At 42.4% G+C, this 22,722-nt stretch overlaps 1 protein-coding gene across 2 annotated transcripts in view; it reads left to right on the forward strand.

The window, feature by feature from the left end:
* Positions 1 to 22,722, forward strand: part of metrn (meteorin, glial cell differentiation regulator) — a 46,436-nt gene that overhangs the window by 19,107 nt on the left and 4,607 nt on the right. The window contains exon 3 of one of the 2 annotated variants that reach the window (XM_048609579.1): positions 12,654 to 12,713. The exons of the other annotated variant lie outside the window; for it this stretch is intronic. Within the exon in view, the coding sequence (XP_048465536.1) occupies positions 12,654 to 12,713 (60 nt within the window). The remainder of the gene's footprint in view (positions 1 to 12,653; positions 12,714 to 22,722) is intronic. 2 annotated transcript variants of the gene reach the window in all.

Below are 22,722 nucleotides of genomic sequence, written 5' to 3' on the forward strand. Positions count from 1 at the left end.
ATATAAATATTCAATTTGCCACTATTGTTATCATAAGAATAGACTTTTTACTGGTATATACGGTACAGTCTAGATTTAAAATGCTAGAGGAATAAAAAGTCAAAGGAAGCCAACATTTGCTTTTAGTTAAGCCTACCATAAAGTCCATGGTGATTTCAACATATTTAGGAGATGGCTGAAGCCAGATAACATTTGGAACCGTTGATGCATCTCTTTTTCATTAAGGACTTACTTTGGAAGTATGTGATTGCAAAGTTCAGTTGACTGACATTCACAAAACACTTAAAGTTAACAAATTGTTCATTGTATCTTTTTTTGGGTTAGTTAAGGACTTTGTGTTCAGTGAGTAAAGGACACCCACTGTTGGTCTTTGTAAAGACCTCTGCACTGGATTTGTGAGACTGAGGTGCGCATTTGGAAAGAAGTGGCATCGATACCCAGGACAAAAGAGTTAAACTTTAAACTACCTGCGTATTGTGTTACTTGGCAGAGTTGAATTTCAGTACAGCTGGAAACCATCCTCAACATATGATCCATGTCACATGCAGAGTATGTGGAACACTGCAACAATTAACAACACATGGAGTGTGTAGATTGGTCATGAGATAAGGGACTTTGGAAATTGCTGAGATACTGCAGTCTTGTTTCTTTTCACTAACTTGTCTGGCTAGAAGTACCAGACACTCCCAAGAGGTGATAGTAATCCATATACTGGGCAAGGTTTGCTGATTTGAATTTATGGAGTCAAAAAAATGGGTTGGAGAACATTCAAATACTTCACTTGATCTCTTCTTACCTCATTGTTACTTAAAGACTGAAAGAAATTGAATGATTTGATTTGATTTATTATTGTCACATGTACTGAGATACAGTGAAAAGTATTGTTTTGTGCGCTATCCAGGCAAATCATACCTTACATAAATACACCAGGGTAATAGAACAGAATGCAGAACGTAGTGTTACAGCTACAGAGGAGATGCAGAGAAAGATCAACTCTAATATAGGTACATGATATAGTAATATGTAAGACACCAGAAGTACTGTCCTATATTTTCAAAACTTTTTAGAAAACAGTCAATGTTTAACTGTAGCGTGTATGCGTAAGTGGAGTTCCATTATAACATTTGTAATGATAGAAAAAAGGCCGCAGGATGGTTGGTAGAAGCTATAAGAGTTCAACGTGTTGGCACTGAGTCAGTCACAATTAAAGTGGAGACAATGTAAGGCACTAGTGGAGTGAAGCTAGCTCTTCTGAAGCATTAACAGTCAAAAACGCACAAACGTTGCCTTTGGTATCGTACAAAGTTCATGCACCAACACTAAACGCAAATGCTTAGCAGCACAACCCTGCTAAACTTGAGATGTGGGCTTTGATATTAATATATTTGAATTCAAATATATCTTGTAGTAAGACGACACTATATTTCACTAAATTGCTAGCCAGCTTGAGACACTTTCTGCTCTTAGTCATGTGTACTGAATGAATATGTTGCGGAATGGCTTTCCTGGAGAGATACCTCTATTCCAAATAGCAGTAATGTAAAGAAATAGCATAAGGAAAAGTCTCTGAGGCGTGTACTCAGAGACAGCACACAATCTTTGCACTCATGCTATGATTAGTGCTGCTGCATCCTCAGTTGTTTGCACTGGCTTTTTAACATCCTGGTGTAGGTGCTAAGTTTGCATTGGGGCTTACATCCCCATCAGCAAGATTGACAGTGTAATTATCAGCGTAAATGGGACTGGGGTCATTCTAGGCCAAACTATTACCGGAGCATAAAGCAAACCTTTCCTAAGGGCTGAATTAACACTTTGTTTATTGACACCCTCCTCTAACTGGGGAATGTAAAGTTTAATTCAATAAAATATTCACTCTGACAGGAAGTGCTTAGGACTCTATTGCATTCTCCTCTTGCTAATATAACATTGTGAACTTCTATTAAATGAATAAGAATTAATGTTTGATTTATTTCTGCAAAAGTCTCCTCCAAGTCTCGTAATGACAACAATTTTGTTTTTCTGTGTAAGGTTTTGTGGGCCACCTCCCAATTCTTGCCATTCTGCTAATCTGTTAATTGCCCACTAACCTGCTTGTTTAACCAATGCAGGTGTTACACTCAAACCCATTTAAACAGCCCAGATATAACCTATTGTAAATGTATAATACTTTTATCCACGTCTTTAAAATGTAAGAGTGAGAATTGTACTCAAAAAGACCTATTCACATACACAATTAAGATTGGATTCTAGACCAAAGCTTTGTGACTACTAATACTGGGCAGCCAAAATTTAATAACTCATCCAGTAATCAAACAAAAAGATATTTAGTGCAATATTTAATGGGATAACTCCTGAACATTAGAATTCAAATGGGGCATTGGATCTCATTTGTTAAGGGCTGTTGTGGTAGTGTCCCTACCTATGAGCCAGAAGACCTGGGTTCAAGTCCCAACTCAGTCCCAGCGCTGCTGTCTGCCAGTCCCAGGGACCTGGTTCAATTCCACCCTTGGGTGACTGTCTGTGTGGAGTTTGCACATTCTCCCCGTGTCTGCGTGGGTTTCCTCCGGGTGCTCCAGTTTCCTCCCACAGTCCAAAGATGTACAGGTTAAGCGGATTGGTCATGCTGAATTGTCCCATAGTGTCCAGGAATGTGCAGGCTAAGTGGGTTAGCCATGAGGCAAAATCAAATCAAATCAATGAGATGTACACTCTTTCGATTCAGTTGGTTTTCTTTTTTTCTGTCTATAAATAGTTCAGTGTATAAATAGTTTTATATTGATTGTTACTGGTTTTAACATTTAAAGAACATGTCCTGTTCATATTTCTTCACATATGTAGTTTATATTTTAACACCCATTGCAATACTTCCTTAACGAAAAACATTTAAACAGGCTAACTTGCGGTAAGATTTTCGAAAGCTAAGTTAGACAATCAACTAAATTTTAATGAGGGTGAAAGCGTTCTCAATACATAGACATTTGAACATCTATTGCATTCAATTGTAATTGGAAATTTGAAGCCTTTCAGTAAATGTTACCATTTAAAATTCTTTGAACAGACACTTATGCCAAGAAAGTTGCCTTCTTGATTGCTTCATGTAAAAGCTATTTCAATTTTGCCCTTAATTTTATGGTAAGAGCTTTCTGAGTAGTTTTAATCTGATTTGAGGAGGAATTCTAATCCAACCCAAGGCATCTATAACTTTTGCAAGGTTACCTGATACCTTATCACAGTTTTGTAAGGTGAATACCTCCAGTTCGACACCTTAGTGTTCATGTGCTGGAATTTGGAAAAGAATAAACTGTAAGCACATAGCCAGACTGAAGGTTAAGTGACCCCTGAAGGTTCAAACCAATTCATCCAGCTCTATACCGCCTGACTAAAGCCATCAATCAAACAGCGGGTTGAAAGGAGTTGAGTTGAGGTCATAAACTACAGCTGGAGGTGTCTGATGGGTTGCCTCCTGAGACTGTTTACACTTCGCTCCATGTTTCTAAGGCTGTTAAGTTGTGAAGGGCAAAACCTTTAATTCTGAAGTGAAAGAGTGACAGAGTAATTTTGTTTTGCTGCTGGAATTTCCCACTACATTACATTTGTTAACGGTTAACAAAGATACCAGAGATGGTTTGGAGGAAGTCTTTAAACTGCTCACACTCGTTTAAGTTCAATTCTCAGGTCACTGTCTATTCCACACTTGTTTGGTTAGGTTTGGGCAGAACTGTGTCGTCATGTTCACACCATGATCTGACATTTCCTTACAGTAGAATCACTGACTCTGTTTTATTTAACCACCCCTCACTCTACCACAGGAATGGAAAAATATTCTGAACAGGCCAGTTTAGTAAGTTGGGACCAAATGACCCACAACCAGTTTACAACAGATTTCTGACAGAAAAGCTTTTAACTTTATTTCTTTATTTTTCTACTCTATACTAAGGACTGAAATGTTGAACTTTTAACTTAATTCTTTAGTTTTCTAGTTTGTACCTAAGATTTTGTACTTTGGTATCTTTGTACCTAAGATGAGACCGGAAATGGCAGCTTTGTACACTTTCCACTATATCCCTGTACTTGAGTACACCTGACAATAAAATGTAATGCTAATTCTAAAAAAACACAAACCAACCGAACCAAAAGAACATACATCTTGTTGATTTAATTTTCTTTTGCCTTTCTCAGTCACATGACTTATCTTTTGAAGTGTAACGGCACCCAGTGTTATATATCTGCTTCTGAACTGGACAATCCAGTTTTAACTGAATTGTCTGGAATTTTCAAAATCCAAGTTGAAAAATCATGTTTTTTTTTAAATCTACTTCTTCTTCATGCACCTGAAATTTTTTCTTCGGTATCTCCTGATGCTGAAGCATTAATCATTAGCGCTTTCTGTACCGTTTCATCAGGGGTAAATTATATTAAGTTTTGTTGTTACAATATCTCCAACAATGCAGCAATCCCTCAGCAATGTGATGAACTGTTTAGTGTGATTTCATTGTCACTAGTCCAGCCTCTGTGTCTGAAGTTTGTGGCATCAATCTGCCTTTATCTTGAGTCTCTTTGCTGCTGCTGTGAGAGAGTAACTGTTCTCAATGGCTGGAGAAAGATTTCTTTGAACAGGTTTTGGCAGTCCATGGCGACAGTACCCACATCGTATTTTTGTTCCTGCTTCACCAGAATCAGACCACAATTAGAACTGGAGCAATAGAGATTGAGTGTGGGTATTTATTTTCTGTTCATCTTTCATTAGCATCACTAGCAAAGCCTTAGTTTGTTACCTATTTCTATTTGCCCTTGAACTGAGAGGCTTGCTGGCCTTTTTCAGAGGGCACTTAGGAATCAAACACAGTCACATGTAGGCTAGACCAGGTGAAGACAGCAGATTTCCTTCCTTAATCAATATAAGTGAGCCAGTTGTGTTTTGACAGTTTATGGTCACCCCTACTGGGATCATAGAATCCCTGCAGTGTGGAAACAGGCCCTTCTGCCCAACAAATCCACACCGACCCTCAGAGCATCCCACCCAGACCCATCCCCTTATACCCCACCTAACTCAAACATCCCCAGACACAATGGGAAATTTATCATGGCCAATCCACCGAGCCTGCACATCTTTGGACTGTGGGACGAAACCGGAGCACCCCGAGGAAACCCACGCAGACACTGGGAGAATGTACAAACTCCACACAGACAGTTGCCTGAGGGTGGAATCGAACCCAGGTTCCTGGCACTGTGAAGCAGCAGTGCTAACCACTGAGCCACCATGCCACCACCATGAAAGATTAGCTTTCAATTCCAGATTAATTGAATCTAAATTCTCCCAGCTCTTTTGGTAGGATTGGAACCAGTGCCTAACAAATATTAGACTTATCCTCTGGCTTGCTAGTCCAGTACTATTACCATAATGCCACAACCTTCCCAATTTTGGTCACAGTGACACGGATGTCACTTTGATTTCATGTTTGATATTTGAAGTAACCTGATTGAGCACATTTTAAATTCGTTCTTGGGGTGTTGGTGCTACGGGCCATGCCTGCATGTATTACCCATTCCTAACTGCCCAGAGGGCAGTTAAGTGTCATCTGCATTGGTGTGGGTATAGAGTCACATATAGGCCAGACCAAGGAAGAATGGTAGTTCCCTTCCCTAAAGGAGTCAGATGGGTTTTTCCCGAGAATTGACAATGGTTTCACGGTCATCATTAGATTTTTAATTCCAGACGCTTGTTATATCTTGCCATCTATCATGTCCAGAGATGTGCAGGTTAGGTTGACTGGCCATGTTAAATTGCTAGCAGAGTTCCAGGATGTGCAGGCCAGATGAATTAGCCATTGGAATGCAGGGTTACAGAGATAAGGTAGAGGGTGGGTCTGGGTGGGACGCTCTTTGGAGGGTCGGTGTGGACTTGATGGGCTGAATGGCCTGCTTCCATACTGTAGGGATTTTATAAATGTATGATGGCAAGAATCCAACCCGAGTACCCAAAACATTACCTGGGTCTCTGGATTAATAGTCTAGTAACAATGTCACCAGGCCATCGCCTACCCATTATTTATTTATTTATCCATCACCTCCAGAGCAGGTGGTACTTGAACCCAGATCATTTTGACTCTCGGCAGGGTCAGTATCATTGTGTCACAAGAGCCCGTCTAAGGAAGTGTATACTTGCGTGAAAGGGGCTGCAGCAAGAGTGAGTACAGCGATAAGCAGGCAGTGTTGGGAAGATGGATTGGGTTGAGTGGGTTTTTTTTTGTTCTCTGGAATTTAGGAGAATGGGATCTTGACTCATTGAAAACTATAACACTCTCCAGGGGCTTGGCAGGGTAGATGCTGAGAGTGTTTTCTCCTGACTGGGGAGTCGGGAAATAAGGGTGACTGTCTCGAGATCAGGGGTGTCCTAATTGGGACTGAGATGAAGAGAAATATTTTCTCTCATAGGCAATTAAGAGTTCTCTAAGCCAGAGAGCTATGAGTGCTTGATCAGTCAGTATATTCAATAATTCGATTGAACATTCGAGGATAAGGGAATTCTGGAGATTCACACAAGGAGAGATGATTTCATTGAAACTCTCAAAATTCTGACAGGGTGTGATAAGGTGGTTCTAGCTAGGGTGGTTTTCCTAGAAACAGGGAACAGGATCATATAGTTCACATCAGGCTGAGGTAAGGAGGAATTTCTTCACCCTCAGAGGGTGGTGAATCTTCGGAATCTTCTACACCGTATTCAAGAAGCAAATCGATTTTCTGGTGATTAGTGACCTAAAGGAATAGGGGAGATAGTGAGGCAAAATGGAGTGAAAGAAATGATCAGCCAGATGGAGAATAGTGGGGGAGACTCAATGGACTAAATGGCCTACTCCTATTCCTATGTTTTTCATTGATGGAAAAGGACAGCCATGACCTTCTGGAATAATGGGGCAGGCTCAATTGCCTCCATGACCTAAACCCCCTGCTCCCCCAGCATGCAACTTCTGGGTGGGAGAAATCCATTCTTGTGTTTCTGACTTTGCTAAGATCTGTACCCCTTGTTACTAATGTACTAATCATCTACTGCAATAATCTTTCTTATTGTGATTCTTGGCTCCGAAACTTCTAAAGTAAATTAAGGTGAATATAATTTTACTAAAATCTGAATTTGATGTGGGCAGAATCTGGAAAGCTGATGCATTAAATGGCTGTGGTTACGTCTGAGGGATGTTCTGCTGTTTTCCAGGAAGCCTGTTCTGGGGTACAAATTGTGGAGAACACCAATTTATAATTTATGCAGTTGCTAATGGGGGGAACCTTTCCACTATTACATGAATTAGTGCACACAAATTCACCAAGGCTCCTTAGACAGCATCTTCCAAATCCATGACCACTTCTACCTAGAAGAACAAGGGCAGCAGATACATGGAAACTCCACCACCTGCAGCTTCCCCTCCAAGCCACTCACCGTCCTGGCTTGGAAATATATTGCCATTCCTTCAGTGACTTGGAAACACATCAACATTTCCTCACTGTCACTGAGTCAAAGTCTTGGAACCCCTTCCCTCATGGCATTGTGGGTCTCCTACAGCACATGGACTGCAACAGTTCAAGAAGGCAGCTCCTACCACCTTGTCAAGGGCAACTAGGGATGGGTAATAAATGCTGGCCCAGTCACTGATGCCCACATCCCATGAGTGAATCAAACAAAGTTGGTTGTCCTGGAGAGTTACCAATTCTAAATCCAGTGTTACTCAGCTCCATCTGAATGTAAGTGAGAATCATAGAATCCCAACAATGTAAAAACAGGCCATTCTGCCCATCAGGTCCACACTCACCCTCTGAAGAGCATCCCACCCAGACACATCCCCTACCCTATCCTGTACACTTCCACTTACAATGGATAACCCATCTAGCCTGCACCTTTCTGAACACCGAACACAACTTAGCACAGCCAATCCACCTAACCAGCACATCTTTGGACTGTGGGAAGAAACTGGTGCACTCGGAGGAAACCCACGCAGACACAGAGAGAATGTATGTCTGGAGTTTGCACAGTTTCCTGAGGGTGAAATTGAACCTGGGCCCCCAGTGCTGTGAGGCAGCAGTGCTAACCACTGGGCCATCGTGCTGCCTAAGTTGATGATCCGTGAAGCTCTTGGGACAGAAGCTGTTGTATCTTCAGCCAGAAATATTTTGAGTTAGAACCACATCAACTGTTAGACATCAATCCTCTCTTATCTCTTCCTAGAAGACTCTTTCTGCTGGTCCATTGTGGATGATAGCCTCAAGTGGACAAGATTCATAACGTAATTTTCAAAACACTGAAGCCATCGTTAGATTTTTTAAAAATCTTCATGTCCCAGTTTCTCAGAAACATAAGACTATAAATAGAGGAAACATGCTATCTGCTCACAAAAAGTATTCCAATATGACTTTGATTTGACATTACCAGTCACTTGGGGATGATGTGGTTTGCTTATTAGTGTATTTCAACATTCTGGGTTTACCCATATTCCCTTGTTCGGCTAAACTATTGTGCACTCATTATGCAACAATGTAGCTCAGTGTAATCAAACAGGGTTTGAACTATTTTTGTATGAAGCACCATACAGAAACTCCAGTTATTGAACAGCTTCTGGCCGCAGTTTACTGCTTTGAGAAGAAGGGAGGCTTTATTGAAGAAAAATACCATTTGGCATAAGCATGCGTGTTGAAATTATCGTGGTTTTTGAATAGCACTTTGTGGGACTGTGGTGTTTCATTCCAAAAATGATTAAATAAACCCGTTAGTTGACAAGAAGATTACGTGTTTTCAACAAAATACTTTCCAGAAACCAAAAATGTGACAAATTAAAGCTTTAATTCCTTTAGTTTCACAAAACTTAATTTGCAGATAATTTTAACTTTTTGTTATTGGAGGAAAAATAGGTGATGCGGAATTGATGCCTGATTGTCTTGAAATCCAAGCATTCCGATCTCTCCTGTTTTACAGTCAATGACTTATTAAAATTATAATTAATTCCTAAGCCCCCGTGTAGTGAAAATTATTTATTTCCAGAAGCATTCCAAAAGACCTAAAGATGTAGAGCAAAAATAGACAATTTTGCCCCATAATCCTCGATAATCTGACTGATTAAAACACAGCCTTGAATATACGTAATGACCGAGTCTAGGCAGCTCTCTGTGGTAAAGAATTTCACAGGTTTACTACCCTCTCTGAGAAGAGATTCCTCCTCAATCCTGTCTTAAATGGGTGATCCCTTATTCCATGGTCCTTGACTGTTCCACAAAGGGAGACAAGCTTTCCATACCTACCCTGTCAAGTCCCCTCAGAATCTTACATGTTTTTAATAAGGTCACCTCTCATTCTTCTAAATTCCTAACAAGTACAAGCCCAACCTACCCAACCTCTCCTCATAAGACAGTCCCTCCATACCTGTTATTGGCCTAAAGAACCTTCTCTAGACTGTTCCAAATGTGAGTACATCTTTCCTTAGATAAGGGGCCTAAAAATGTTCACAATATACCTGCTGTGGCCTGACTATTGCCTTGCATAATTTTAGCAAAACCTCCCTTTTCTTGTAGAACGTAGAACAGTACAGCACAGTACAGGCCCTTCAGCCCACGATGTTGTGCCGACCTATTATCCTACTCTAAGATCAAACAACCTGCATGCCCTTCATTTTACTACAATCCATGTGCCTATCCAAGAGTCGCTTAAATGTCCCTAATGTATCTGACTCTACTACCACTGCTGGCAGTGCATTCCATACACCCACCACGCTCTGTGTAAAGAACCTCTGACATTTCCCCTATACCTTCCTTCAATCACCTTAAAATTATGCCCCCTCATGATAGTCATTTCAGACTGGATAGTCATTGTTTTTTTAATCAAACAAACACAAGAGACTGTTGGAGAAACTCAGCAGGTGTGGCAGCATCTGTGGAGAGAAATTGAGTTAATGTTCTGAGTCTGTTTTGACTGTTCAGAACTGCTTTTATACTCCATTCCCTTTTATTTCCCATTTGCCTTCTTTATTATCTAATTTCTTCTCCTATGTCTTATGGTCTTGTGGCTAATGGTCTTATTATCTGTTGAACTTGGATATTTAGCTTTTTGTGATTAATGACAAGGACTCCCAAATCCCACTGTTCTGTAGCTTTCTTCAATCTTTCTCCAATAAAATAGTATTCAGCTCCTCTATTCTTCTTGCCAAAGTACATAACGTCTGTCAAACTTGATTGAGTTTTTGAGGACATAAAACCAAAAGATATTAGAGGGCAGAGCGGTAGAAGTCTACACGGACTTCAGTAAAACCTTTGACAAGGATCTGCATGGTAGACTCATTAGTAGAGTTGGATCACATGGGATTCAGGGAGAGCTTGCCAATTGGATACAAAATTGGCTTGTTGGTAGGAGACAGAGGGTGATAGTGGAGGATTGTTTTTCAGACTGGAGGACTGTGACCAGCAGTGTTCTGCAGGGATCAGTGCTGGGTCCACTCTTTGTCATTTATGTATGCAATTTGGATGAGAATTTAGGAGATATGGTTAGTAAGTTTGTAGATGAGACAATGAAGGAGGATATCTAAGATTACAATGGGAACCTGATCAACTGGGCCAATGGGTTGAGGAACGGCAGATGGAGTTTAATTTGGATAAATGCGAGTTATTACATTTCGGTGATACAAAGAAGGACAGGAGTTAAACAATTATTAGTAAAGCCCTGGGTAGTGTTTTTGAACAGAGACCTAGGTGTTCAGGTACATAATTCTTTAGACGTTGCATCGCAGGGTGGTTAGGAAGGTTTTTAGCACGCTTGCCTTCATTGCTCAGATCATTGAGTATAGGAGTTGAAACATCATGTTGCGGTTGTACAGGATGTTGGTGAGGCCACTTTTGGAGTACTGTGTATGGTTCTGGTCACCCTGCTAAAGGAAGGATATTATTAAATCGGAAAAGGTTCAGAAAAGATTTACCAGTAGTTGCTGGGACTGGAGGGTTTGAGTTATAAGGAGAGGCTGGATAGGCTGGGGCATTTTTCACTGGAGTGTAGGAGGTTGAGAGTGACCTTCTTAAAGGTTTATAAAATCATGAAGGGCACAGATAAGGTGAACAGCAAAGGTCTTCTCCTTAGGGTGGGAGAATTCAAAACTAGAGGGCATATTTTTAAGCTGAGAGGAGAAAGATTTAAAAGGGACCTTAGGGGCAACTTTTTCACAGAGGGTAGTTTGTACGTTGATTTGTTTTATTGTTGTCACATGTACCGAGGTAGCAGAACAGAGCGCAGAATACAGTGTTACAGCCGCAGAGAAGGCGCAGAGAGAGATCAGAATTGACAGACGTCTCAAATGGTCAAAAGTCTGATAACAGTGGGGAAGAAGCTGTTCTTGAATCTATTCGTACTTGTATTCAAACTTTTATATCTTCTGCCCAACAGAAGAGAGTGGAAGAGAGAATAACCGGGGTGGTAGGGGTCTTCGAATTTTGTATTTGTGATCATCTGCCAGAGGGAGTAGTAGATGTAGGTACAGTTACAACATTTAAAAAACATTCAGACAGGTACATGAATTGGAAATGTTTAGAGGGATATGGGCCAAATGTAAGCAAGTGTGACTAGTTTAGTTTAGGAAACTTGGTCAGTGTGAATGAGTTGGACTGAAGGGCCTGTTTCTGTGCTGTATGACTCTGACTCTATTTTCTCACATTAATATTGCATCTGCCAGGTTGGTGCTTATTCACTTCTCCTGTGCGTATCCCTTTCGAGTCTCTCCGTCATCCTCACCATTTTCCTCAGCCAAGTTATAGATATTTCAAATAATTCTAACTCCAGCACTGATACCTCTGCTACAGTTATAGGTTGCCACCCTAAACATCCCCCTCTTTTCTCAACTCTCTGTCTTCCATTGGTTAGCCAATCGTCTATCCACGCTAATATGCTACTTGCAATGCCATAAGATCATAGCTAACCAGATAGTAACCTCCACTCCACATTCCTGCCTACTGTCCCCCCAAAAATCTTCCACCCCCTTACTTATGAATCATTCCACCTCTAAGAAGTTATAGCCTTATACTACTTATCAGTTTTTTTCCAGTGTAACTCTCTACCCATAACATCTCGAACCACACAGAAACCCCTAACCCCACCTTTGCTGGTCAGATTGCTCTTCAGTATGATTAAAATGTCTCACTCTAATTTTTGAAAACCACAGGTTCCCAGGCTTGCCAGCAGCTCTAGTGTAGGGAGGAGTGCAACTTGGATTTGACTGCTGTATCGAACCAGCGTATGAGTTTCAATTGAGCATAGGCCATTGTCCCACCGAGTAGCCTTGTAGTTTTCACCATCTACAGTTGAAAATAGAGATTGGCCAACTTTTTGAAATACAAATGAAACCAAGTAAGAATCAGCACCTTCAAGGAAGAATGGGAAAGCAAATGGTAGCTAGAAATTATTAAACTCCAGACAATCAACAATATAATTCAGGAATGAGGCCAGCAGTTTCTAAACTATGGTCTTTTTGCACTTCCACATTCCCATCAGAGGGTGTGTGGCAATTTTGCTGGCATCCAATTGATTTGTGTTAAATTAAGACATAGTTTGCTTCACTTTCTCAGCGGTTAAGTTGTTTTTGTGATAGTTGAGAGCTCACAGAAACATTAAATCTACTTGTTTGTTTTGGCTGCAGGAGCATGTAGACCATGCAATGACACAGAAGTCCTTATGGCTGTGTGCACAAGTGATTTTGGTAAGTGCTTTTAATTATTCTCACCACATTTCTGCAATGTTTGCCTTTATTTTCACAAACTTTTGTTTGTCTTCACCCGTAACTGATAAAGTCTAGAATGTAGTGTCCAGGTCCAATGATATGTTGACTGTCCATCTGTGGTGCTGGGAGATCAGCTGGGTATAGCAAAAAGGAGGGAAATCAATTAATTAATTTGTGAATTCTGTTTTCATGGCTCTATTATGAATGGGAGAGAATTTGTTCTATGATGGGTATCAGTAAATATATCCATCAGTTTACCATTAAAGCGATTTTGACATCTGTTGAAGCATCTAAGCTCCTGGGGCATCACAGTGGCTCAGTGATTAGCCCTGCTGCCTCACAGCGCCAGGGGCCTGTGGTTGATTCCACCCTCAGGTGACTATCTGTGTGGAGTTTGCACATTCTCCCCGTGTCTGCATTGGTTTCCTCTGGGTGTGCCAGTTTCCTCTCAGTGCAAAGATGTGCAGGTTAGGGTGGATTAGCCATGCCAAATTGTCCCATAGTGCCCAGGGATGTGTACGCTAAGTGGATTAGCCATGGGAAATGCAGGGCTACAGGATAGGAGGGTGGGTCTGCGTGGGATGCTCTTTAGAGGGTTAATGTGGCCTCAATTGGCTGAATAGCCTGCTTCCACACTCTAGGGATTCTATTTCTTTGTCATTCAACATCTGTTTGTCAGTTAATACCATCAAAGTAGATTGTATGGTCATTTGTCTTGATTCTGTTTGTGGGATCTAGCCCTACACACATCAGCTGCTGCCCTTCCAGCATGATGCCACTGCTCTTAAAAACAACTATCTTGCAATTAGAATGTGGGAGCTGCTGTATAAATGCAACCTTTCTTTCCTCCCTGGTAGAGTTTTTGATCATTTAGGATTGCATTTTGTAATCTACTTACAACATTCAGCAACCACTGAATACAGGTGCATTTATAGAGTCATAGAGTCAAACCTCATAGAAACTGGACCAAATGATTGATCTGTCTCAGGCCCATTGGCTCCAAAGCAGAACAGTAACTTTGCCCTGATGTTAATTAGCCTGATTTCAGCCAAGCAGTCATTGCCAACAGTGACTGTTGGGGGGGGTTCCTTCCTCAGTAGTAGTCCCAGATTCGTACAAGGCTAGTTCCAGTTAAACGCAGCCTGCATCGCTTATGGATACATATCTGGAATGGGCTGTGGTAGTGAATTTGAACAGGCAGATGAGTCCATTACTGTGCAAGAGGGGATTTGGAAAATACATTTGACACCTTTAATGGAGGAGCTTAAAGATGAGGGTCATATTTCCACAAGGGCTGGATGCCCTCCTGATAGACTTTGCAAAGGCACCCTCATAGATGGCCATTATACTCAATGCTCAAGGACCTGAGTACAGTACAGGATGTTGTGACGGTACTGTGCCTTTAAGAGGGATTTGTTCTGTGCTGTATCTCTTGCAGAGAGGTGTTGCCACAGTGGTGCCAGAATAACTGCTTCAGAACCGGTGGATAAACAGCTACGAGCTCCCCGAGTGTTTTTTTTAATTAGACAAAAGAAGCATGAGTGGGTGGAGTCGGGCTCACACAGACCCAGGGTTTTAGGTTTGCTTTCATTTGGGGTTTGGACTTGGCTGTTGAAGCAGATAAATATACTTCTCTCTCTGCTGCAGCAAAAAGCTGGAGTTTCTCTCTGCTGCTGGATTGATTCTTTCAATGTTCCTTTTCTCCTGGACTGACCGGAAGATAGTACATGAGCAAAATCTGTTTTGCTGAATTTGCCTTTGCCAAGGGTGTGTCTTTGGGATACCTCTGTATTAGATCACTTGATAATTAGTAGTTAGAGTGTATCAATTTGTTAAGTGTTTCAACAGAGTTAAAGGTAGGCCAATTCTTTTTTTTGTTTGTATTTTAGCTGTGTTGTAAGAGTAAAGTGTGTTTTGCTTAAAGCCTAATGGTGGACCAATTGAATCACATCTGCAACACAGTGCCTTACACTTGCCTTTAAACAAAATAAAAAGTTAAAGTCTGGGCTAGCTCCTTGATATATTTTGAGGGTGTTTGGTCTGGCCCATAACAATGTTCCGTGATCAAAGATTGGGAATGCGTTCAGTTCACTGTCCATCATCCCCATCAATCACCTTGTAACAACCTCAACTAGTACGTCAGATTCAGAGCTTCAGTACACCCCTCCTGCTTTAAGCCTCAGGCTCCCACAAATCTCTCACATAATACGAGCTGTTCCACTATGACCAGCAAAGCCCTCAAATAAACGGCATCACACTCACTGACACACCTTCCTACCTCTTGTACAGCGCAAATGATTCAAGAAGGCAGCTCACTGTCACCTTCTTGATGGGCAATAAATATTGGCACAGTTGGCAAAACTCACACTGCATGAACAAATGTAAACAAATAACTACAGTTATCAGGAGCCAATCAATGGTATGTCCTTGTCCTGATGGAGATGGTGTGAGTTGAAGACTGAAGCAGCTGATACAGGCACTCCCGATTTCCAAGCTGTGATTAGTGTAAACTTGCCCCTCTCGCTACCCCTCTCCTGGTAATGCCATCCCCATGCCTTCACTGTCATCCTACTAAGGACCTGACCATCTGGCCAGGTAGCTGGGGAGGAGCCAAGAAGAGGAGAACAAAGCTATGAACCAGAGACACTGTCACCTACAGCACCAGCTCAAATACTGACACCCTGGCTGGAATTTAATGCCCTCCCCTGCAGTGAGGTTGTTGACAAAGAGGGCATTTAATAGGAAAAGGAGGCTAGTAGAGAAGCCCCCCCTCACCCACTTTCCCTTCTCCACCCGGTTTAGGTTGGTCATAGGAAGGCTGGAGAACAAACCCTTAAATTCATACAATCCCTGCAGTGCGGAAAGAGGCCATTCGGCCCATGGAGTCAGGGGCAATAATTGTGACCCCATCCCACCATCATACTTTAGAATAAGGTGAGTGGGCAGGGCTGGGAGGTCCTCACATTGCAGGGAGCATGATCCTGGACAGACTTCCCACAGCTACCCTCGGCGTTGTTGGTGTGTGCCTTCGCTTGAAGAACCCACTGCCAGACTGGAGGACTCAGCATCGGGACCAGGCCTGTGGACCTCTGCACCTACTGCTGAGCCCACTTGCTCACCACCCAATGCCCCCGTACCCTCCCTCCCTGCTTACCTGTAGTCTGGATCCATCAACTTACGTGGTCGTGGCTGAGTGTCACACCCCAACCAGGCACTGCCTTCACATTGGCACTGCTGTTCAGTACTGCTACTGGTCCTTGGGTGGTTGGGGCTTGGAGGGTCAGTAGCAGAGGCACCATGGAGCAGATCTTCTGCAACATTAGGTAGTCCAAAGATGTGCAGGTTAGGTGAATTGGCCATGCTAAATTGCCCGTAGCGTCCAGGGATGTTTAGGTTAGGTGGGTTAAGCATAGTGAATGGGTCTGGGTGGGTTGCTCTTCAGAGGGGCAGTATGGACTTGTTGGGCTGAATGGCCTGTTTCTGCACTGTAGGGATTCTACGATTCTATTATGATCAGCTGAAATGTTTGGTTCTGAGGTTTAGAGAGGTGTTGATTTTAGATAAAGGAGAACCTGTACTTAAATAGGCTTTATTCAAACAAACCTTGCAATTTAGTCCTTGTTAGCCAATTTAGCCGAGCTATACGCATTTACTCAACTTGCTAAGGCCATTCAGTCCGTCATACATTCAACAAAGGCCTCTTTTTGACAGTCTGGCTTGTACCAAGTCAGCTGTAAGGCTGTGATGGAGAAAATTAGTGATGGTTATTGCTAGTCGTGTGTAACTTCACAAGACGAATTTCAATTCACTCAAAATCTGGGATGTGCCACATTGAGGTGAATAGTGTTGGACAAGGTAATAGATAAGGAGGGGTTAGTCTGTGAGTTAAACTGAAGTTCCAATGCTCTGATACATAACGTAGCCACCACGAGGAGTCTGGGCAGATCTGAGTAGCTGTAGTGGGAGGCAGTCCGGTTTTCCACTCATTTGGAAGGAGGAATGTTGGCAGAGTTCGGATGTATCCAGGCTATGGCATCACCATTGCAACAAATAGTATGAGATATACTCGAGGGCAGGCTGATTATGTCCAGTCGGGAGAACAGAAGGGTGTATTAATAGTATGTGATGAAGGAAGATGGAAGGTGGCTTGTTTGGGTCATGAGTACTGGTCTAGATTGGTTGGGCCAACTATATTTATGCAAGTAAACTGTGTTTTAAAAACTGCTGCACCTAAAAGAAACCAGACTGCATCTCATGATGGTGCATTTGTTCCTTGGTCAGATTCTTGACTAATTTCTGACATAGTTACACCATTGGTCACATTGCTGCTCGATTACAGAAGAGAGCGTCACTTAAGGTTCTCATTTGTTTTTTTGACTGTGATTGAGTGGCCGTGCCCTGGAAGTTAGGGGCTGGAAATCGGGCGAAGACAGCATTTAACTCCCCATGGTGATGGCCCAACATGGTGGAATAGGTTGGCACCGCTGTCTGTCAAGTCTCACGTGGGACGATTTAGATGAGGCCCAGAGTACAGAGTGTACACTGGGAAGGAGCCAGTGTATTCAGAAGGAACTCTAAGGATTCCTGAGATGGCAGGACTGACATATGAGGAGAGACTGAGTCAGTTGGGATTGTATTCACTTCAATTTAAAAGCATAAGGGGATTCTCATAGAAACCTATGAAATTGTAACAGGATTAGTTGCAGGATGGGTGGAGAACCGTGCATCTAGGAATTCCGGTGTGAGTCTATGTTCGGCATACCCATACTTCAATCAACAAACACATAGAATTGGACCCCATATACAAACCCATACAGATCAAAACCAGAAATGACACTACTCACCATAACGGACCGGCCAGTATAAATTCCAAGTGGAGTAGAATAACATCGCTTCATCGGAGACCTCAATAATGCTGTCACCTAGCATGGCGACAAAACATCAGAACAAAAACAAGCCAGCTCGGTGAGCAAGTCAAAAACCTAATCCACAAGCCAAGCTACAAATCTTTGCCAAAACTTTAAATTGTGTTATCAAGATGGAAATAGATAGAGTTGTTGTAGCTAAAGGGATCAAGGGATATGGAGGAGGGTGGGATCAGCCATGATCACGTTGAATGGCAGTGTAGGCTTGGGGGTGATCATAGAGTCATATAGCGCAGAAACAGGCCCTTCGATCCAACTTGTCCATGCCAACCAGACATCCCAATCTCACCTAGTACCATTTGCCAGCATTTGGTCCATATCCCTCTAAACTCTTCCTATTCTTATATCAGCCTCCACCACTTCCTCTGGCAGCTCATTCCATACATGCACCACCCTCTGCGGCCTACTCCTGTTCTTAGCTTCTGTGTGTCTGTGTTTTTATGAAGCGGAGGAGAAGGAAAGGAGAACTTTAACAAAGTGTCTTCTCAGTGACTTGACTGGAGCTGGATTTTATTCTGAACACGACTTTACAAAAGACTTTAACAATCTGTTTGTGTCAAAAATAACTTCTGACTGCGTGAATTACAGCAAACTGCAATTAGTAACATTTCAAAGGGGGGAAAGTTCTACTTCATCTTATAATCCCTACAGTCTGGAAGTAGGCCATTCAGCCCATTGAGTCAAACTGACCTTCCAAAGAGCATCCCACCTAGACTCTCTCCCTCAACCCTATCCCCATCACCCTGCATTTCCCATGGCTAATTCACCTAGCCTGCACATCTTTGGACTGTGGGACGAAACCACAGCACCTGGAGGAAACCCACACAGACACGGGGAGAATGTGCAAACTCCACACAGACAGTTGCCTGAGGCAGGAGTCAGACCTCGGTCCCTGGTGCTGTGAGGCAGCAGTGCTAACCACTGAGCCACCGTGCCGCGGAGTGATGTTATTTTGCAGGATAAATATGTTAACGCTCCTGTCAATTGGAAAGGAATTTCAAAAAAGTATTGTTCTTTTCAGTTATCATCCCATGGTGTATGTTCAGAAACTGTTTCGAGTTGCATTTTGGCCCATCTTAAATCTCAGGCAATCTGCTTCAATTCACAATGTACATTACCTTAAACAGCACTGGGATATTTGTGGTCCATGTCTTTGCCCTTTGAAATTCCCTCTCACGCCACATCCTGGTGCTGACATCTACATTGCCTCACTGATGAATGTTGTTGAGCAGTCCATTGTTCTCAATGGCACAGCTTCTCTGCTCACCTTTGGAGCCCGAGGAGGAGAGACACCTTCTGGATCTTTGCCAGCCATCTCATGGCTTGGAGACTGTGGTTGAGTTTAGCTACCATGAACCAGTGGTTCAGATCCAGTGACAGACACAGTCAGCCATTTGTAGAGTAGTTTAGCTCTCAGTTGGATTATTTTTGCAGAGGGCATCTTCTCAGTACAATTGTTCTTAGTACTAATGTGTTGGAGCGGCATGGTGGCTCAGTGGTTAGCACTGCTGCCTCACAGCGCCAGGGACCTGGGTTCGATTCCACCCTCGGGCGACTGTCTGTGTGGAGTTTGCACATTCTCCCTGTGTCTGTGTGGGTTTGCTCTGGTTTCCTCCCACAGTCCAAAGATATGTATGCTAAATTGCCCATAATGTCAGGGGGTGTGTAAGTTCAGTGGATTAGACATTGGGAAATACAGGGAAAGGAAAGGAGGATGGGTCTGGGTGGGATGCCCTTAGGAGGGGTAGTGTGGACTTGTTGGGCTGAATGGCCTGTTTTCACATTGTAGGGATTCTATGAATTCAGCTCTGAACAAGTCACTGGAGTGGTACAATGCCAGTGTTGAAATATTGACACCTGGATTTAGAAACTGAGGGATGCAAAATAACATGATCCTGTGGCCCAATTGTGTGTCTCATTTTGTTTTCTCTTACAAATTAAAGTTCAGTTTGGCACTAACATTGCACCCAAATGTATTGCCAACGTTTTTTCAGCTGGAGGTATTGTCACAGTGCCAGCGTTTGGTGATTCAGTTCCTTTTATTGCGTGGTTTTATGTCAATGTCAAATTTCGAGACAAACTGGTAGGGCAGAAGGCATCATCAAGAATTGACTTCTGTTTATTGCATTTTAATACTTAACACAGCTTTACATGGTAATCTGAGACATACCAAGCTCTGATCTTACTGTTAAATTATTAAGAGACTATTCCCTGAACTCTGTCTATCTTATACCTTCTATCTTATCCCATATAACTAACTCCACCCATGCTGTGCAGTTTATTTCCATTGGGGAGCAGCGCCTTGACAACATCATAACGCTGCTCCAGCATCCTAAAGCCCTAACACAATGCAATTGCATTCTCTTTCCTGAACCAGGACAGTTGTAGGTTCAGATCTCGCTTGAGCACGAGACCAGGAAGATGGCCTTGTGTGCTGCTGAGGGAGTGCTGCAGTGTCAAAGGTGCTTCCACACATTCCAAGGCAACCAGTATCCATTGACAACATCTGATGTCCAAGAAAAAGGCAGCAGTGATTAAACACAACAGAACTACATGTCAGGGGTATGATGGAATACCCCACACTTACCTGGGGGTGTACAGTTCCAAAAACATTCAAGAAATGTAACACCATTTGGGACAAAAGAGCCCACCTGATTGGCACCACCTTCACCGTTCACTCCCTCTGCTACTAGTACTCAAGAGCAGCAATGTGTATCATCTATAACATGCAGCAACTCACCAAGGCTCCTCCAACAGGTCCTTCTGAACCCACGACCACTTCCATCCAGAAGGGCGAGGGCAGCAGATACCTGGGAGCGCCACCTGCAAGATCCCCCATCCCCAAGCCACTCACCATCCTGACTTGGAAATGTATCACCATTCCGTCACTGGGACAGAATCCTGGATTTCCCTCTCTAACGGCATTGTGGGTCTACCCACAGCACAAAGACTGCAGTTATTTAAGAAGACAGCTCACTACCATCTTAAGGGCAACTAGGGACAAGCAATAAATGCTGGCCCATACAGCAACACCCACATTGCAGGAAATAAATAAGTATGAAAAACTTGTGTTCGAAAATATTGGAAATAGCAAATTAGCGCTTGCACAGCATGGGGGTGTGACTGAAAGTAGGCTGCTGGCGGTGAATGGGTTAATGATAGTTTGCACACAGACTGGGAGCACAAACTGTAATTAGTGATCTCAAACTTCTACTGCTCTGCCTTAAGCTCTCACGGTCTACTGAAAGTAAATGGCCGGTGAGTAATTTATCCTGCCATGATTGGATAAAGCCATGATTTGCAAGTTTAAATGTATGTCAGGTTAAAGGGGACATGACAACCACATCCTGCTAGCAAATCCCACACTGCCTGGCTGTCCCCACCTCTCTCCAAATTCCTATCTGCTTTCCCTCTCCAGTGACTGTCCGCACGAATGTGGTAGTTTGCTGGTTCCAGAAACCATCAAACAAGAAATAGTCGAATCCCATCATCTTGACAGTAGATTAACTGTAATTTTGAGAAGCATGTTCGAAACTCTTTGCAGAGGGATGGACTTTAAACAAAAGGCGATGCGCTTCCTCTTCATGAGCAGTAGCCTTTGACGTTCCAAATAAACACAGTAAAGGGGGCTCGTCACCATGGTTTCTCCACCCAGCCTTAAAGCATCTCCGTTTCTAGTGGAGATTTTGATTTGGAAACTGATTAATCCTGTAAGTAACCCACAAGGAAATTTGAATTCACCTTTGAATAAGATTTTATTGTCACGTGTACTCAAGTACAGGAAGACAGGGGTACAGTGAACAGTGTACTAAGTCGCCAATCTCTGGCACCATCCTACGATACAAAACCAGAATGTTTAAAAAAACAAGAGAAGTAAAAGAAACAGTCAAAAGAAAAGTTTCCAGATCTTAAAGTCCTTTATCCAAAGAAAAGGGAAAGAGTCCAGATTTTAAAGTCTTATTTCCCCAGCCTGGAGTTTTGGTCAGCCTCCTCCTGGGGCACACTCCACTGATTGTCTTTGCTGCCATCTTGATTTGTCGGGAAGGGCTGTGGATTTAACGGGAAAATGCTACTTTAGAGTTTAGCGGGACGATGTTTGGATTGGTTAACTGACTCGCTTGACCTTCTTGCCAGTTGGGACTTTGAATGCCGTGGCAATCAAAGGTCTAAACTGTAAATCATCTACTTAATGAATCTTAAAGGCATCAAAACCCAGTTTTAATGGCATGTTTACAGTGGCATATTTTAAATATGTCGATGGAAGCACATGGCTGTTAAGTTTGGGGAATTGGCATCTATTTTTACTTCATTAGAGTCATAAGTCTGGTCAAATTTATATAACTATATATCCACCAATTAAGGTAAAATACAAATCTACATTTGAAATGTTGAAAATATAAAATGGTTTTACAGATGAAAAGGTGCCTCTCTAGCCCTTAGCTTCCATTTACATTGTGTTCTGCTCCATTTATTGATCACATAGTGATGTGCACATTTCCTTGGCCATTGCTGTCCCGTTGAATTGAAGAAAGATTTTTGTAATGTTTCAGTAAATTTTGTTAGTGCTTTTTAATTTTAAATTAATAAAGTAACGTGGCTTTTCCTCATGATTGAGTGAGTTCATGGACCTGATATCATCTAACGCAGCTGTGGAGCTCAAAGACCCCAAATTTGATTTGTGGTCTATTAGATGATGGTAATGAGGAGTATGATAGCATCTGAGGCTAGACAGCAAGGGAAGAAATTGGTCAAGGTTCCTGCAAATGATTATGTTGAGAAAGTATATGTGCTGTGGGTCTGTGGTTTGAACAAGGTTGGATTTTGCTGTAATATCATGGATGACCAAATTCATATGCACTGACTAGATTTACGGCTTTTTAATGTGATAGATGCAAAGGGCCATTGGTACCGATGGAACAATATAATATCCACTGTTACACTGGAAAAGGAGAGGAACAAAGTGAAATGTGGGGGTGAGTTAGGGGAGGTAATTGAAACACTGAGGATTCTGAGTTTGAAATTGTGTGGAAAGTCTGTTGTACCATTTAACACCCTCTGCAGAA

This window comes from Rhincodon typus, chromosome 21, assembly GCF_021869965.1.
Source record: "Rhincodon typus isolate 14 chromosome 21, sRhiTyp1.1, whole genome shotgun sequence".
NCBI classification, from domain to species: Eukaryota; Metazoa; Chordata; class Chondrichthyes; order Orectolobiformes; family Rhincodontidae; genus Rhincodon; species Rhincodon typus.